The sequence below is a fragment of the Astyanax mexicanus genome, chromosome 24 (genome assembly GCF_023375975.1).
Source record: "Astyanax mexicanus isolate ESR-SI-001 chromosome 24, AstMex3_surface, whole genome shotgun sequence".
NCBI lineage: Eukaryota > Metazoa > Chordata > Actinopteri > Characiformes > Acestrorhamphidae > Astyanax > Astyanax mexicanus.
This window is the reverse complement of record NC_064431.1, coordinates 8,003,971-8,022,647: the sequence shown is the minus strand read 5'-3', so window position 1 is coordinate 8,022,647 and position 18,677 is coordinate 8,003,971. Positions and strand designations below refer to the sequence as shown.

General features: G+C 39.9%; 1 protein-coding gene across 2 annotated transcripts in view; it reads right to left on the bottom strand.

The window, feature by feature from the left end:
- LOC103023694 (potassium voltage-gated channel subfamily D member 3) overlaps nucleotides 1-18,677 on the bottom strand; it is a 207,954-nt gene that overhangs the window by 22,776 nt on the left and 166,501 nt on the right. The window contains exon 3 of one of the 2 annotated variants that reach the window (XM_007228511.3): nucleotides 6,351-6,513. In XM_007228511.3, the coding sequence (XP_007228573.1) occupies nucleotides 6,351-6,513 (163 nt within the window). Of the gene's footprint in view, nucleotides 1-6,344; nucleotides 6,514-18,677 lie in introns of both variants that reach the window. The other variant, XM_007228510.3, reaches the window with a different exon arrangement.

The window sequence follows — 18,677 nt, the reverse complement described above, 5'->3', positions numbered from 1 at the left end:
TGTGTCTTGTTATGTGAAAACATCAAGAGAAAATAAGAATGTCAGTGAATGAGAGCCATGGTCAAGTCTATCTGACAAAAAAAAGAAAGAAAAAAAAGAAAGAAAGCAGCTGATAAACCTTAAATACCAAAAAAGAGGCCAGCCTGATTTACTTGAGTGGTCAGACAGAAGTGACCCTCAGTGTGAGTGGCTGCACACTGGAAATTTGAAGGTTAAGCAGTACAAAATTGGGCGGCTTCATTCGGGAACATGTTTGTTTGCTGTGGAATGCAGACACTGGAATGGAGTATCTGGGATGATATTGCTGGGATTTGTTTTGGGGATGAGGTCAGGGGGATATGACACAAGTCCCAGATGGTCTACTAATTGTAATGGGCGTCTGAAGGGTCCGCCATTACAGCGGAAAGAAGAACGATGATGGAGGGAATTGCATGGGGTGCCTCAATCACTCTACAAGCAGCCCCATGATGAACAGCTGCCTGCTTCTGGAGCCACACTCTGGTGAAAGTCTAGGAAAATGACAACAATGAACTATTGTGTAATAATGAACACTTCTATATTGATCTATTTGAGTTAAATGTATAAGTAAAAATGTGATTATTATGTCCATTCTGTTGACAGTTTAAGAATTGAAACATCTGGGTGTTGAGTGTTCCAGTGGTCTAATGCATTCCCACTATGTTCAAAAGATTGCTGATTCAAATCCTGGCCATGCGGCTTGCCATCATTTCAGCACAATTGGCCTTGCTGTCTCTGGGTGGGTAGATGGCGCTCTTTTTCCAAATCACTTCTTGGGTGATGGCGTCTGTGAGCTGATGTATCGGAACCGAGTCGCTGCGCTTTCCTCTGAGCACGCTGTGATGCTACTCGGCAGTGGCTGACTTCACATGTATCAGAGGAGGCGTGTGCTAGTCTTCACCTTCCTGGTGTTGTGGCATCACTAGTGATAGGGGATATACAGCTGACTAGCAGATAAATGCGTGGGACTAGCTAAATTGGGAGAAATTTGGAAAATATTTGGAAAAAATAAATGGTTTTAAAAGGTATTAATTTACGGATATTTTGGATGGATATTATTCATTTATGCATGCTTTTTGTCATCTCTTTATGCATAGCATTTATTCATAGCATTGAGCATAATGATAAACTGATGGTCAGAAAGGTAAAAAGTATCTTAAATTGAAATCCCAGGTAGAACTATCGCAAACTCTGAGAAAAAAATAATATCAGAAAACATTTTTTGATGTCCATAAGATTACCATAAGGAATTCTATTTAGTATTTTTCCTGACATTGTTAAACAATTGTTTATTAAAGTTCTGATTGCTGATCCCATTTTAGTATGATTTATTAGTACCACTTTAAAAAGAAGCTCCTTTATAAGGGCTTTATAAATAGTTTATAAAGCAGTTTAATAATAGTTATTTAAGACTTAAGCTGGGGTTAAACTTTCAAAGTAAATGCATTCTTTGTAATTAGTCCAATTAGTTCACTGGAACTGCTGTGATATACTTAAGATAGCTCAAGTGATGCTGATGAAGAAGACACTGAAACTTCATTTAAAGCGCTGCTCTTTTGACTATAATCTTTTTTTTGTCAATTTAGAAGCTTCAGAAGTGTTCAGACATATATCATATATAGGTGTTAACTGAAAAAAAAAATGATTTGGTGATATTATGTCATTTTGAGACAAGCTCTGAAAACATAACATTTTATGTTAAATGCGAATTCCGGTTTAAATTTGACTTTGGTGTAGTAAAACATAATCAAAAGTATTTACCTTTGTTGAATATCCCATCGCCACTCTCCTACAGCTTCCTAAGATACAGTAATTTTGTGCTTTTTGCCCTGCACTATTTTGCCCTGAAAAATCGCTTTTTACACTGTTATCCAGGTTCAAAAAAGCTCCACACCTCATTGGTAGAATCCGGAAAGCTCTGACATTTAAAATCAAGCATTAATAAGTTTTAAAGTGCACAAGAAGTTTAATAAAAACACTGTCTACAACCCATAATGCTTAATTGTAGCTCCGGGTGCCGCCATCACTGTACTGATTATGACATAGACATGTATACATAGACTCTGCATAGCCTTCCTCCTGCTGTAGCAGCCGGTGCCAAATGCATTTATTTACCCTGGGGAAGGTGTTTGATACACCTATAATAATCCCAACTCTACCAATTTTTACCCGATTTTCACATGGTTTGGTTTTTTATAAACAGCAGAGTTGTAATAATACTTCAGGATGCTTTTAAACATTACAAAAGCATGTTTTCATGCTGAAATACTTTATATTGTCTTCATTTATGCACTTCATTTAAGTTATTAATGCCTCGTTTTAAATGTCAGGGCTCTCCAGATTCTACCAAGGAGTTGTGGACCCTGGATAACGATGTAGAAAACAATTTATCTGGCAAAATATGCCCCGATACGAACGTTGTACAAAGTGCTGGGCAAAAAGCACAAAATTACTGTATCTCTGAAAGCTGTAGGAGAGCGGAGGTGGGATATTTAACAAAGGTTGATACTTTTTATCATGTTTTACTACACCAAAAGTCCATTTTACACCGCAGTTCTTGTTTAAGTTTTCATATATTGCTGGTATGGACTGGATTGAAGTAGAGAAACATACAGCAGGAAACACAGTGTGTGTGTGTTTCTCTCACCTGATTTAGCATGACGTAAATGTGTCATTGCACTGTCCTTGTCTGAGATAATTAATAAAGCATGAGTTCAAAGCAAGTCTTTGAAGAGTTCCAGCCCTGCAGCTTCTCCCGGGGTCGGCCACCGCTGCACCAGTCCTCTGAGCATTGGCAGGTGTGAAGGGTGTTTTGAATGATTTCCTCTTTCCAATTCGCCAACAAGGGCTTGTTGAGGGGAGCTATTTGTGGCAAGAGAGTGTTATTAAGGGTAAGCAGCTCCCAAAGCACCCTATATGTCTCGCTCGCAGTCACTGCAGTCACTGCTTCTCTTTCTCTTTTTTTCTCTCTGTGCATCTTCCTCTTATATTTTTCCTTTTCTCTTTTCTCCCTGCCTCTTTTCTTCACTCACTTTCTCTGTGGCTCCTCTTCCCTCCCTGTGTGCAAAAGCTCTGTGCCTTCAAACTGCTTTTATGTGCCAGCTCTGAAAGGTCAGGCGCACAGTCGCCGGGCTGCAGAGCATTTGTTGTTATTTAAGCATAAGGTGAGCAGGTTGAGTGTCTACTGGGGGTGTGCAGTCAATAGGGAGAACGGTGGCTGTATAATTCTTAGGAATAAATGGGAACATAAACACACTTACTGGGTATCATACATTCTGTCTCAGCACTATTCGCACTCCGGGGACTGCCTCGCGGCGGGGTTTTATTCGACTGTTTTAGACAAGTTTCTCTGTGAAATAATTAGATTCTGCAGGCAGCATAACAAAACGTTCAATAAACAAACAATCCGACCGCACGCTGATGCAAATGGATGCATTATAAAGCACTTTTTTTCTTCGGGCTTAAGGGAATATGCCGTTTAAAGTAATTTGGAGGAGTAAATGTGTAAGTAAACACTTAAACTTAGGGTTTCTTATCTCAAATCAAGTGAGTAAATATGGGAAATGTGTGTATAAAAACCACTGAAATCACATTACAAAGATCCGTGCAGGTATTCTTCTGATAGAAAAACACCTAATAGATTAGGCGGTTTTAGGTTGGAAACTTTCTAAACCTACCTTGTTTGGTTCAAACTAAATAGCTATGCGCCGAGTGGTCAAGTGGTCTAATGCGCTGCCACTATGAGCGGGAGGTCGCAGGTTCGAACCCCGCTTATGCAGCTTTGCCATCAGCTGCCGGTGCTTAGAGGGAGCAAAATTGGCTCTGCTCCCTCTGGGGTGGGTAGATGGCGCTCTCTCCCCATCACACTTAAGGTGGCACTGGGCGGCACGAGGCGTCTGTGAGCGGATGAATCGGAACCTATCCACTGTGCTTTCCTCCGAGCGCGCTGGCTACTCAGGCAATGATTCACCCGCAGCAGCTCGAAAAAAGGGGTGATTGACTTCATACGTGTCGGAGGAGGCGTGTGCTCGTCCGCATCCTCCAAGGGTCACGGGCGTCACCGGTGATGGGAACGCACAAAGGGGGTGGGACAATTGCATATCCAAATTGGGAGAAAATGGGGAAAAATATATATATATATATAAAAACTAAATAGCTATTATAAAACTATAATAAGTCTTAACTCTTAAGGCCGATTCATATGCGGTATGGAGCGGAGTTCTGTGAAAGGTGGGAAAGTGTGGGTGGGAACACGAGACCCAACAGACCAATCACAGCTGTGCATGCCCGCATCACAAGACTCGCAGTAACATTTCTAGAGAGGTGCACATCCAGCAACAGGTTAGGCTAGGGCGCAGGGTAGGTGGCAACATGTAGGCTAGGGTGTAGGGTGCACGCAGAAGTATAAATTGGCCTTTAGAATTTATGTCCAGCACACTAGCAGCAGGAAAACCCTTTTCTAGATGGTTTAGACATTTGGACCAATTACAAGAAGTTGATAAAATATATAAAATAATAGCAGCTATTCTGAGAAAGGTCTAGTTAGTGCATTTTGGTGATTTATGAAAAGCATTTAATAATATTTGACCATTGTGTTTTATATATAAATATTTTTCTGAATGTTCTACAACACGCCCCTTTATACCCCTTTATAGTTTATACTTTATATAAAACTATACAGCTCTGGAAAAAAGAATTAAGAGAGCACTTCAGTTTCTGAATATGTTTATCTAATTTTGCTATTCATAGGTATATATTTACATAAAATAAACATTGACGTTTTATTCTATATGTTTTATTCTAACTACAGACAACATTTCTCCCAAGTTCCAAATAAAAATATTGTCATTTAGAGCATTTATTTGCAGAAAATGAGAAATGGTTAAATAAAAAAAAAAGTTGCAGTGCTTCTAAACCTCAAATAATGCAAAGAAAACAAGTTCATATTCATCCAGTTTTAAGAGTTCAAAAATCAATATTTGGTGGAATATCCCTGTTTTTTGATCACAGTTTTCATACATCTTGGCATGTTCTCCTGCACCAGTCTTACACACTGCTTTTGGATACTTGTATGCCACTCCTGGTGCAAACATTCAAATAGTTTAGTTTGGTTTGATGGCTTGTGATCATCCATCTTCCTCTTGATTATATTCTAGAGGTTTTCAATTTGGTAAAATCAAAGAAACTCATAATTTTTAAGTGGTCTCTTATTATTTCCAGAGCTGTATATAAACAAAATTAACATATTAAAATGTGTCTCAGACCTCAAAAACAAAAGATGTGACAAAAATGAAAAAGAATAAATGGATTAACATTTATATACACCAATCAGACATCAAATTAACACAAACTTCCTAGTTTTGTGCAGATAACCTGTGTGCTTTGAATCAGCTAAAACCAATTATGGCATGGCTTTTTATTAACTTGTGCTATAACAGCACTTGGGATTGTGGGATTAGAATGCAAAAAATAGCCTTTACTTTCCACACCAATGTATCAACGTAGTTTAGGTTCCCTTGTGCCTGTTGGCAGTTCCTTTATTTGGCACACTTTTTATAGGTTCTGACCATTGCATTCCATGAACAACTTACAAAGTCGATGTAATGCTAATGCTTAAAAACATAATGGTACCAAAGAATCAAAGACTCTATTATAATCTATAATAATCTATTATAAATAAATTACAGTATATCTATATTCCAACCCTTTACAGACGCTACTGTAACAAGAAAATCATTCACATTATATGCCGTTCACTTCCACCCAGACTTAATATTAATGTCCTAATATTATGGCTGATTGGTGCATATTAAGATGTATACACATATAAAGAAAGAGCAAAAGCAGAAAGCAAATATTCATGCAGGTATTAATGGATTCACGAATGAGAAAGCAATCTACTGAATGGTTTACACACCTGTAACCTCTCTTGATGAACAAAAGCCTCATTCATCTAAATGACAAAAAACTCACCTGCCAACTGCCATCAATCCTATCTGCCCTTCATCAAAAGAGGCCATCACTCATCAAATCTTTTGCCACCACCATTAAGCTAATGATCCTTTGCATGAACGGCCATTTGGTGGTGCATTTCGCTGGCCAGTCCAAGGGCATGCACCCAGCCACGGTCCACTGTAGCGCATGCCAGGTGTTAATCGCTCATCTGGGGCCACTGTGGTGGTGGTAGTAGTGGTGGTGGGGGGGACAAAGGTGCACCATTCTCTCTGACACACCCATACACACTCATGCATGCTTGGACACACACGTGCCAGCCTTTGTCCCCCCGTTAATGCGGCAAAGCTGAGCGACTGGCAAAAGGTGTTCACCTGTACCTTCTGAGCACGGCGCTTGTCTGCTCTCTGGTTCTGGTGATAAATTCGGCTAAAGTTGGACACGATGACAGGCACAGGCAAGGCTATTACCAGCACCCCGCTTAGGGAGCAGATGGAGCCGAAAATCTTCCCAGCGATCGTCTTAGGCACCATGTCTCCATAACTGGAGGGAGGAGTGGAAAAAGAGAGGTGGAGAGAGAATGAAGGAGGGAATGGCAGAGGAGGAGGGTGGGGAGAGACAGATGAAAGGCACAGACAGGTGGCAGGGGACACAGAAAGAGAGAAAGACAGAGACAAAGAAGACATTAGCTGCAGTCAACATGTACAACATGAAAAAAGGTCATTACGAGTTTGATAGAATGCCATTCGTGTCAAACAATGCTCCATTAAGAAAACGCTTCAGACATCGGCACTAACATTTTGACACAGAGTTTCTTTTGTTTTTGTCTCATGCCAGAACTAGTTAACACTTCAGTTCCACACTTATTATAGTAATTTAAGTACACACAAACAAGAGGCTGTGAAAAAGCTGAAGCACAGGTGGGTAGTGAGGCAGGGAGATAGCGGGCTATCTGCACGGCCCAGGCCCAGTTTAACAAAGCCTGCCAGCCATCTCCCATGCCAGCCCCTGACTGGGGACATCTGTGGAGGGGCATAAGCTCCTAGGAACCAAGAGCTTTATCTGAGTTGTCAGGTACAAAACAGTGTGGAGTCGTGCCAGAGGGGCCAACTTGTTGAAGCACCTGCCGAAGTAGGTATGGTGGGAGGGGGGAGGGGGCTGAGTAAAGGGTGAATTAAGCTGTATGTTACAGTGAGTGGCTACTTGAACAAAATGGCAGTCTACGCATAAGTACACATTTGAGGTGCAGCAAAAGTGGGTCACAGAAAAAAGTCTTTAAAGGGCAACCTGTATGAATTTAGTACAACACGATTGCTCGTAACCATAGGAAAAGGCTAAGAGAGGTCATACCTGTTACTAGTAGTGTTTCAGTGCTCTGCACATGAGGTGCTTTGGATATAAAATGTAAGGCATTAAAATCATCTAGTAGAAAATAGCAGAATGTTCTCACAGCTTGCTGACTTTTATTGCACCCTCTATTCGGGATTACTGTTCAGTTTGCATGGTGGTGGTGCAGGTGGCACACATTACAGATAGCTTTAGTGCATGGGACTTTGGGTTCAATACCCATTCTGGTCATTGTATATGAGACATTTAGTGTGTCTGGTTTCCTCCTGGCTCTGCAAAGTAAACTTGTTAGATACACTGGCCATGCTATTTTACACCCCAAGGTGTAGGTGAATGCTAGTATTTTGTTTTGCAGTACATCCCCTGGTACCCTGCAATGGACTGGTGCCCTGTACAGGAGGTATTCTGGCCACCCACCCAATGACTATGGACAGGTTCCAGGCATATAAGAGGTTCTCACTTCCAGGTAGTCGCTAGGTTGGTACTACATAGTTAATATATACATGGTTGCTTTGTAGTTGGTTAGTGGTTGCTACATGTGTGTTATGATGTTGATATGTGGTTTACAGTGGTTGCTTATGTGGATTTCTAGTATTTGTTGTTCTTTGTTTGGTATCTCAGGTGGTTAATAGTGTCACAGGGTGCGAATCACAGAGTCTCTCACAATAAAATACAATGAAGATACATTGCCCATGATAATAATGATACAATGATAGTTTGATTTTGCAAAACTCTATACTGTATATTGCAAGGCGATTTTCTACAGTACTTCACAAAATTTAGTAACAGAAAAGAATAAAATTACCTTAAATAAGTAAATACCAGGAATTATGGATTTATTGATGTTAGTTTTACAGAAATTGAAAATTCTAAATTCTCCACTGCATATTTATCCTAATTATTTGATTAGTGCCACCACATGTAATCGTGAAGCAGTAACTTTAATATGTCGAATTGTGGGCTGAGTTCTAAAGAGTTTAGAGCATCTATATTTCAAACAATAATGTTATCTGATGCTGCATATTGATAATGTATTGCAAACAAAAATATATTGCAATATTGATATTTTGCTGTGTCACCCCATGTGGCTGGTTAGTACACTGGCTTACTAGTATATCCAAAAATTCTACAATAAACTGCAATTACTCATTTGAATTCTAGACAAGCTGCCTGACCTTGGCTGGTTGAAATGTTCTTTCACGGGGTTCTGAACTGCTGTGAAATTTAAAATAATATAAAAAAATATTTTTCAAGCAAGCACATTAAGCTCCACTCCATGCACCAGCCTCCGTTACCCTTCTGTAACTGGCGATAATTGCCAGCGCTCATCCAACTGTGCAATTTGCCGGACCCTTGTCAGTTTTTAATGAGCCTGAGGACACGACGTTGGTCACTACCGAAAGCTCCTGTGGACACTTTACAGAGGTGTAGCATATTTTCCAGTGGTAAATGAATCATCAACAAACTATCTCCCGCTTGATTCCGCTGTGCTGTCTTCACGCTCGCTGCACTAAAGTAATGGTATCCCATTACTCTGCCAGGAGTTGTTTGAATTTCAAAATGTCCCCGAATATTTGCAAGAGAGGACATGAGGATGTGACATGATTAATTATGGATTTGCCTCAGTGAGCTTGCAGTCCTTTGCAACAAAGTCGCAAATAAAAACACAAACAGCTCAATTCGAACCAAGCGCTGGGTGCACAGGCTCTGAGACCCCAGAGTAAGCCGGCAGTGCGACGATAAGCGAGAGGAATCCATCAATCTTGGCTGCTATTCCTCTTTTTAGAAGCATGAAAGTGAAGATAAAAGCAGTGCAGAGAGAGCAAGATGTAGACACCCAAACCTAATGAGATCCTCTCTTTTCTCTTTTTTCCTCGCGATGCTCCAGACTTTGAGTTACGTGCCACACTTCTATTTCAATTAGCAACTCCCGTGTGCTTGACTTATTCTTGATCCGTTTTCAAAAATCTCCGCTTTGGAGGACTCATATTCAGAAGCCTTCCCTCAGCCTGTGCCCTTCCTTGCTCTTTCCGTTTACTCTTCATTGATTTTCCAGGCTGTGTGCAGGATGGGACTCTAAGGCAAGCTAAATGCTGCTGGCTGCAGGGCCCATGGGAGCGCTCAGAGAAGTGGGCTTTCAACCTTCCTCTCCGACTCCCACGTGTTCTCCTACATTGATATTCCTTTGAATAATGGCCCCACATGAACACACTGCCACTTCTAAGCTCGGCTAGCATGCACAAGCCACTGGCTGTCAGACAATGCCTATTAGTTCAGTGCTCACTGTACAAGACGACCATCGGGTGTCCAATGGCTTCCTGCTGTTATTACACTTCTGGGGATGCACATAAACAGCATGAAATCCTTTAGACCTAGCATTTGAAATTGAAAGTGAACTGTAGCAAGATATATAAAAAAAACTCTTTAATAGCTAAAATGTGCCTCGTCATAAGAGACTTTCTGATTCCAAGTCATATGCCTGATTACCACTGAATACTATGGTAATTAATTAACCTACTAACTAATTAAGAGTCCATATTGTTGCTGTCTAATTAAAAACAGGTGTCTCCTATTTTGTAGATGTTCAGTTTACTAAAAAGTATGAACAGAAAAACTTTCCCTTATACTGCATAAACATTTTTGATGGACAGACCAATATAAATTTTCTAATATGACCTAAAATAAACTGTTTTTACATTCCCTTTAATTAAAAGTTACGAAGGTTTTATTGCTCACGTGTAAATTTGCTGTGGTTTTTGATTTACTTGTTTTTCATTGGACAGCAGTGATATATAGACCCCTGCTTTGTTTACAGAATATGAAGCTTAATTGTTTGGAAAATATTGAATAACCATGTAAGGCTTTATTATTCTCTTCTTCACTGTTATATGTTTAAACGAGTGGTGTCAATCAACTAAAGAAAATAATCTGATTAATCATTATTCTGTATTAAATATGGTTAGTCTCACTTAGGCAAGTGTTTATGGTGGATATTTTAAAGTAAATAAAAGAATGTATGTAAGAAATGTAAAATGCAATTATATTTATATTTTTAAATTTCAAACACATGCAAAACGCAGGATGAGTCGTAGGTGTGGAGGTCGGAGGCACGCAGACCCCTGCACCATGTGTATACGGGCGTCACATGCTTCCTCCGTATGCCGCCACCACGGAAGGGTTTTGTGATGGCTCAAAGGTGCTTGAGGAGCAACTATTGTTCAGCACCTCCAGGATCTCTATCAAGATGCTAGGAAAACTATTCCAGGTCACTCTCCCTCATTAAGATACTGAGATTAAAAGTGCAGATCTGTCCTCAAAGATAAATGTGCTACTTAAAGGAATCTAAAGTATAAAAATCAGCATGTGTCCCTGTATCTAAAGACTTTAATAGTACATTTACAATGTAAAAATGATAAAAAAAAGAAATAAAATACATTAAATGAGAAAAGATATGTCCAAACTTTTGAATGGCAGTGTATATGAGTATTGGCCAATTTTTAGCAAATAAAATATGCAATTGACAATTTGACACTAGTCCTTTGATTATTCAGAAGTGCAATTCTGTGGGTTCTATAAAAATAAAATCCATTTCATTGTGAAAGATGAGGCAAAACATTACAGAAGCCCTGCATGATGATGCATTACCACATTTTCCTAAAACAGCTAATGTGGCACCAAGCTCTTCTCTTGATCAGAATTGGCAATTTACTAATCAAGCTGAGAGACTGCTGACCAGTACCGGCCCCCAAAACAGTATTTGTTTAATTTGTAATGTAGTGTGAACCTTCAGCACATCCTGCTAAAATACAGTTTAACAGATGCATGCATAAACAACACAAATAAATAACATGAATTACATTGTGGGCTGTGAGTGGGGAAAAAGGCTACACCCAAACACAGATGAGCCAAACACTACAAATACAACGAGCCAAAAGCAAGACACAGGTGCAGAAAAGTGTCTGGAAGAACAGGAGTTTTAAAATCGACTTGATTTATCTACAATTTGTTAGGGGGAAAGTAAAGTCGTTCCATTATCCAAAAAGAGATTACCTTTAAAGAAAGGGCACTCAAGCTGGGGTCGGCACTGACGGAGGAGCGCCTAGGGAAATAAAGCAATTTGTGTTCCCAGTGGAGATACATTCAAACACAAGGTGCTGGGTCGGTGGCCTTTTGAAAAAGACAGAGCTGTCATTTCCATCCAATTTGTATAATAATCCTCACTTTGAGAGTGAAAAATGTTGGGAAATAAGGTGCAATGGAGACAGAGAGAAAAATGAAAGCATATATGCAGAGGATGTTTTTTTTTTAGCAAAGTGCGCGAGGCCATAAAAACTTTGGAGATCTCTTTCGAGAACGTATCTGCTCTCATTCTCAGCGAGAAAAGAAGATGACAGTAAAAGGCCTCTGGACCCTCTCTTTGTCAGAGAGAAGATGAAAGGGTATCTCTCATTAGAATAAAATGACAGACTATCTAAAACCTTACATCTTCCTCTAAAGGAGAAGAAGCCTCCTGCCGGTTTAGCGAGGATGTAGCACGGCTTGAAGGCGGCGTGATTGAATCGGCTGGAAATCGAGGCTGCTCGGTGCGCATCACTCCACCGGTGTAATGGAGCAGCTGAGTGCTAGCCCGCAACGAAGCATCCAGACGTCCGCCCTGCCGCCGCGGCCGTCTGCCGAACAGAGCGCATCCCTCAGCCGCCGCTGCCGCCTGTCATGGCATTAATGATGTCATCCCTTCGGCTCCTGTGCCGCTGACATATGGGCCTTTGCCAGGGAGAGGCGGGGACGGGAAAAATATCACTCTGTGAATTGGGCTCTCTATTCTGCCTGCGGTTTGTAATAATAATATTTTTTGAAGTTCTTGGCAGTTATGGATCTGAAGGAGGAGTCCAATTTTTAGGCCCGTTTCAAAACGGACCACAGGGAGATTCTCTGAGAACTCGGAGTGGAGAAACTGAGAGAGGATCACTAATATCTTCATGACCTTAGAAGGTTGGCATTTTGCATTTGTCTTGTACATTTTTTTTCTGTAAGGTCTGGCCATGATATTTGTAAAGATTTATGCACTAAAATACCCTGTTTGGCCAAAAATAAATTAATAAATAAAAGTCTCTACCTGGATTTAAGTAAGTAAATGATGTGGGGTTGGTTGATGCTGCAGTTGGTCTGCAGGTTTAGGTTCAGCAATAGTATGTGCTGAAAGGATGAGGTCAGCTGACTACCTGAATATACTGAATATAGAGCAGGTTATTGCATCAATGGATTTTTTTTCTTCCCTGATGGCTCATGGAGGAAACATAAGGAGTGTGTGTTTTTTTTGTCCAGGCAGTGTACATGACCACTGTCCAGACTCTGCTCTATGTATTTTTATATATTGATAAGTGAACTCTTTATACAAGAGGGTCCTTTAAATATCCAATTTCAAAAGAGCTTAGAGCTTATTTCTGAAAAATCAGTGTATTGCTAAAAATGCTTATCTTCATTTGTCATCATGGCTTTAATTTTGTTTAATAATGAGCTTTTTCATGTTAATTTTGAACCCACATTAATTGCTAGCCCAAATGCATATTAAAAAATCAGTACAATAGTAGGAAACAGCACTCAATTGAACATTACACTGTCAGTCCAAAAGTTATATAATTCCTTTAGAAAATTATAGAACCAGTCAAAAGTTTGGATACCGTGAATTTTGGCCCGGATTTCTAAGTAAGTTAATGTGGATTATCTCTGCTTTTATCAAGAAGATGCGCTCCCAAGAGAGGGCGCTTTTCATGGCGGGGTGTTGAATTTAACAAAACACCGGCAAGCCCACTGTGTAGTCAGTAATGAAATAACTGTGCTCGGGCTTGGATCGTTTAAACGCAGCATGAGTGCAGGCCAGCGGGGGAGTGGGGAGATGGTAGAACCGTGCTCCAGCACTATTCAACAGAACCATGCCTAGTGTGAGTACACTCTTAATATTGAAGACTAAATTAAAGCTATACAGGTACACATGCAGAATTATTATAAGTGTTAAACAAACCAGAATATCGTCGCTGTCCAATGAAAAACACTTATCTCCAAAACAGCAACTTTACAGGAGAGAGAAAAAAACCTTGTAAACTTTCAATGGAAGTCAATGTAAAAAGAGTTTATTTCAGGTCATTTTGAAGAGTTTCTATTGGTCCGTTCATCAAGACATTTTGGCACAGTGTAAGGGACAGTTTGTTTGTTCAAATTATGTAGTAAACTCAAAATCGACAAAAATGGAGTTAAGTGTTTTTCATAGGACAGCAACGATATGTACTTTAGATTCTTCTAAGTAGCACAGTTATCTTTGAGGACAGATCTGCTTACTCGTGGTATTTTAATCTCAGTGTCTTCATGAAGGAAAGTCACCTGGAATAGTTTTCTCAGGCTCTTGAAGGAAGGAGTTCCTGGAGGTGCTGAACAATAGCTGCTGCTTTTCCTTCATGCTGTGAAGCTCCAGCTCATCCCAGTTAAATCACCTCAAATCACCATCTCAGTTCATCAGGTTTAGATCAGGAGATTTTGGTCATATCATTACTTTTATCATTTTATTACTCTTCAACATTTGATCACACAAGATGCATTTTTAAAATGCACCAACAGAAATTGTCTAACATCACTAAATACAATCATCACATGTATTTGTCTTTTCCTGTACAGCTACCATTTCCAATTCCTAGCAGTAAAGGTGCTGCTTCTTTCTATGCCTAAACTAGTGATATTGCATAGAGCCATAATTTCTCATTCAATGTTTTATTTTATTTTTTTTTTTTACTGTATTGTAACTGAATACTGAAGTCATCCAGACTATGAAGTAACACATAATGAATCATGTAGTAACTTTTCTGGGGCGGTCCTGATGAGAACCAGTTTCATCATAACGTACGCAACTTTGCAACTGCACTTGGAGGTACTTTTAAAGTTCTTGAAATTTACCTATTTGAACAGTTTTTGTGATACTATGGATTAGAACATTACTCAAATAATATATCTATTCACTGTATACCAACTCTACCTCTTCACAACTTTACAACTGATGCTCTCAAACACATTAAGATACAAGAAATTCTTTACTTTTGACAAGTTCAGCACAGCTGTTAACTGAAAGCCTAATTTCCAGGTGACTCTACTTTATAAAGATGACTGAGAAAATCCAGCAGAGATGTGCAAAGCTTTTATCTAAGCAAGAGGTGCTACTTTGAAGAATCTAAAATATAAAACATTTTCTTCCAATTTATTTAGGCTATGGCACTTGTGATGCCACAACACCAGGAGGGTGAAGACTAGCACATGCCTCCTCTGACACATGTGAAGTCAGACTCCGCCTCTTTTTGAACTGATGCACCATTTCCGAGTAGCATTACAGCGCTAACGCTCGGAGGAAAGCGCAGCGACTCGGTTCTGACACATCAGCTCACAGACGCCTTGTGATGAGGGAAAGAGCGCCATCTACCCACCCTGAGAAAGCAAAGGCCAACTGTGCTCTCTCAGGGCTATGGTAGCTAATGGCAAGCTACATGAGTGGGATTCGAACAAAAGCAGCAATCTCCCTATAATGGTGGCAGTTATTTAGTAAACTTTCTTGTTGTTTTTTCATCATTTTGATGGTTTTAGTATTAATCTACAATGCAGAAAAAATGTAAATAATGAAAACGACACTCAATTTTAAATGTGTCCCAACTTGCATATACATTCAGCTAAAACTGGAACTATAATATATCGTAATTGGACACTCAGTTAACTCTAAGCCTAAGTCTAAATGGATCTTTCTAAACCTAAATCACTACAATGTATGGTAAAAGTAGGCTAGGAAAAATGTTGACATACTGTTTAATATCTGCTATTTTGGAAAGCAATCTCATGTCACTCAGGGCCAGATATTCCTTGGTAGTGGTCCTCCTCAAACCATTATTACTGTAGGCTTTCACTGTGTTCCTCTGCTTTGTTAGATTCCTCCGTTCAGAGACAAAGGAGGATAAAAAACAACAGAAGAAAATCAATTCTGAAGTAATGCATTCTCTCGGCTTTATCCCCAGATGCAGTGGTTGCTAGGGTCTTCATTAGAGGAACCTCTGCAATGGTTTTCAAAATATGGGTGAAATCCTCTCGAGCGGGTTGCTCTTGATTGCATCCTGATGGGCGTCAAATGAAATAAAGCAGGTTGGCCATGGGGACGTCCAGCGGGTGTAGAAAAACAAAAACAAGCCGTTTAAGTTGGATATTGAAGTTTCTCTTGAAATTGGAGGTCGTGATGACAATTTGCAGCATTTAATGATGAACTGATGTCTCTCCTATTAGGAACTAATGAGAAAACAACGTACTGTACAGCTTGAGGCACATTCATGTCTAATTTCTTCAGGTACCACCAGGACACCAAATAATGTCTTAAACGTGGACGTGACTAGCTATTTTACATCAGCGGTAATGACTCATGACTCACGGCAGAACTGGCAGAAAATCGTTTCCGGGAAGATATATACGCTGTCTCCGCGAATTGATACAGACACTCCGGCATGTTCCAGAAGTTATGGGGCCTTTTTGAACTTCACAGAAGCTCCACAGGCTGCTGAGAGGGAAAGCTAATGAGAGAGGTGAAATCAAAGTGGAGCTATTCATGGTGAGATGGAATCAAGGGAGACGGCTAATTTCTGCCTATACCCTCAGGGGGTGAGGCAGATTTCTTCCTAGGCATGAAAAGTACAAGAGTAGAGATGAGATGTGAAAATGAAGCTACCTGTAGGCTCAGGCAAGACATTCAGAGCTACAGCGTAGCCGGTTCCTTTGAAATCCCACAGCGAATGCTAGCTCACAAAAGTGCTGAAGCGCTGAGCAGCTCAGAACCTACAATAAAGTGGCATTCAAAAGTTTGTGCATGCTCAGGTGCTCAGATATCTGTTACTGAATTTTTCAGACTATAAGATGCACTTAAAATCTTTTAATTTTCTCAAAAATCTACAGTGCGCCTTGTGCATGAGTTTGTCACACGTTTGCCAAACCAAAGATAGACAAATGCAGATACCAATCAAACAATTTATTACAATAATAAACTACATACCAGAATGAGCAGATGAAAGGATCACGCATAGTAGATCCAAACAGACAGAGAGCAAAGCATTCAAAAGGGGCAATGCAAGAGAGTAGTAAAAAAAAAACACAAAAAGGTGTCTGTAACAAGGAAGAACAATTAAAAGAAATGCTTCGTAAAAGAGTTAACAAGCTACATTCAAAACCCAACGAGGGAACAAAAAATAGAGGGAGGTATGTATACAACACAGTCCAGGTGTGAGCAATCAAAAGCTCGGTGAGCATTCCGAGAAGTCTGATGAGTGAGCATGCTGGGAAATCGAGTCTTTGTTGTGCCAGCATCAGGACTAACAAAACTCTGGTTGTGCTTACTGACCTCGAACCGATTTTATGTGGTACACAGCGAGCGCTCTGCTGTGCCGAATTCCTTTCATGGTGGGGGTGCTGGTTTCAGCACAGCTTTTGTGCCGAAATCAGAACCTCTGCCCATAAAAGCACACTTTCTTTGGAGTGGGTGCAGATGACCTGTTTCTTTGTCATTAACTCTTACATATCAGCGTAGTTTAAGAGCGTGTTTTTAGGAGTGTGAGGGGGTGCTTTTTCTGGCAGGGGTGCTAAATTTGGCACAACAGGCTACCGTAGTCAGGAGCCTTACAGCATAATACTTACTGTGCTTCAACACAATTATGGCTACCTTAGTTAGGAGCCTTGTAGAGGTGCATGATTCGGCTTATAATTCGGTGAACCTTATAGTAAAAAAAACTATAACTATAATGTATGTCATGCATGTTAATAGATATAAACAATAAAAAAGTAACATATTGGCTCAAGAAAACAATGAATCTGTGCAAAAGTGTGTGAATGAGTGCAAAAGAGTGTGCATATCTGTGTGCACAGTGGAGCTGGGAGAGAAGCTGCTTGCGCTTCTGGTGTAGAGACTGAAAATGGAAAAGAAACAAGTTTTACAGCTCAATAAACATCATTAAACCAAGTCAACTAATCAACAAGTTTTCATTTTAAGTCCAGTATAATATATAAACATAACATTATGTATAGACCATAATTTAAAGTCTTATTAAGGAAGAAAATCAATGTGCTATCAAATAGAACCTCTAAAGTCTTTTTTTATATATTACTGAAGGATTTTGGTGTAATGGGATGGCAAATGTAGGAAAATTGGTTGTATAAAGACCAATTCTTGGTTCTTTATTTTTTTCAGATTGACTGACCTTCATTGTTATAATCACGTAGCTCTGGGCGCACGTGAACTCCTCTGCTATTTTTTAATGAAAACTAGCAGAGGAGTTCACGTGCGCCCAGAGCTACGTGATTATAACATTTTCCATTTTTCATTATAGTTTAATTTTATTTTGTTTTATTTTGTTTAAGTTTTATTTCGTTTGAGTGGGCTTGCTAGTTTTTATTAGTTTTCACACATCTTATTAGAGAGATCAATCTAAGAAACAAACTAGAGAAAAAGAGAGAAAAAGAGAGAGAAAGAAAGAGAGAGATTTGCGTGTTCTGGTGTATGAGTTACTCACTGGTAAATGTTCTTACATACTGTATCTCCTGTTTCTCTGCCTCGCGCTCATATTGTAATCCCATACATAATTCTGCAGTTTCTCAGTGTTTCCTGTCGTAGTTTGCGGCTAGCTTGAGCGCTTTAAACAAGAACTAACGCCACAGTACACAAGGTGCCGCACGCTGCCGCTGTTGTGCCGAATCCGACTCCCTACTGAATCAGACTCTGCTTGTCACATCTTGGCCTCGTCTCGTGTCTCTGTGTGTCTTCCCCACGTGACCTGTGCTCCCCTGTGTCTCCTGTCTCAGTACTTTTCCATGTGTGTCTCATTTGTAGCTCCGCCCCTTCCCCAGGTGTTTCCAATTCTAGTGTGTTTGTGTTACTATAAATAGCCCTCCTCTGCCACCTTGTCCTCCGTCGGTCTTTGCACCTTCCTCTGTTGTTTTGTCATTCTCGTGTTTTCTAGCCTAGCCCTCGTTTTCTTAGCTTTAGCCCTTGTCCTTTGTTTATCTCTTGTTTAATGTTTCTAGTTTCTTGTTTATTTCCGTGTTCCCTAGTTCCTTGTATATACCCCTGCTTTGTGTTTATTAGTTTATTCCCTTGTTTATATTTCCCTGCCCTGTTTGGTTTGTTTATTATTATCGCTCGTTTGTTTTTGTTATTGGTTATTTGTGTTTCTTTGTTTAGTGTTACTCGTTCCTTGTTTCTTTGCTTATTTGTTATTTATTTATTAAATTATTATTTATTTAGTCCTTACCTGCACTTGCGTCCGCCTCCTCGTCTCCCTGCCTGGGTCACTTCATGA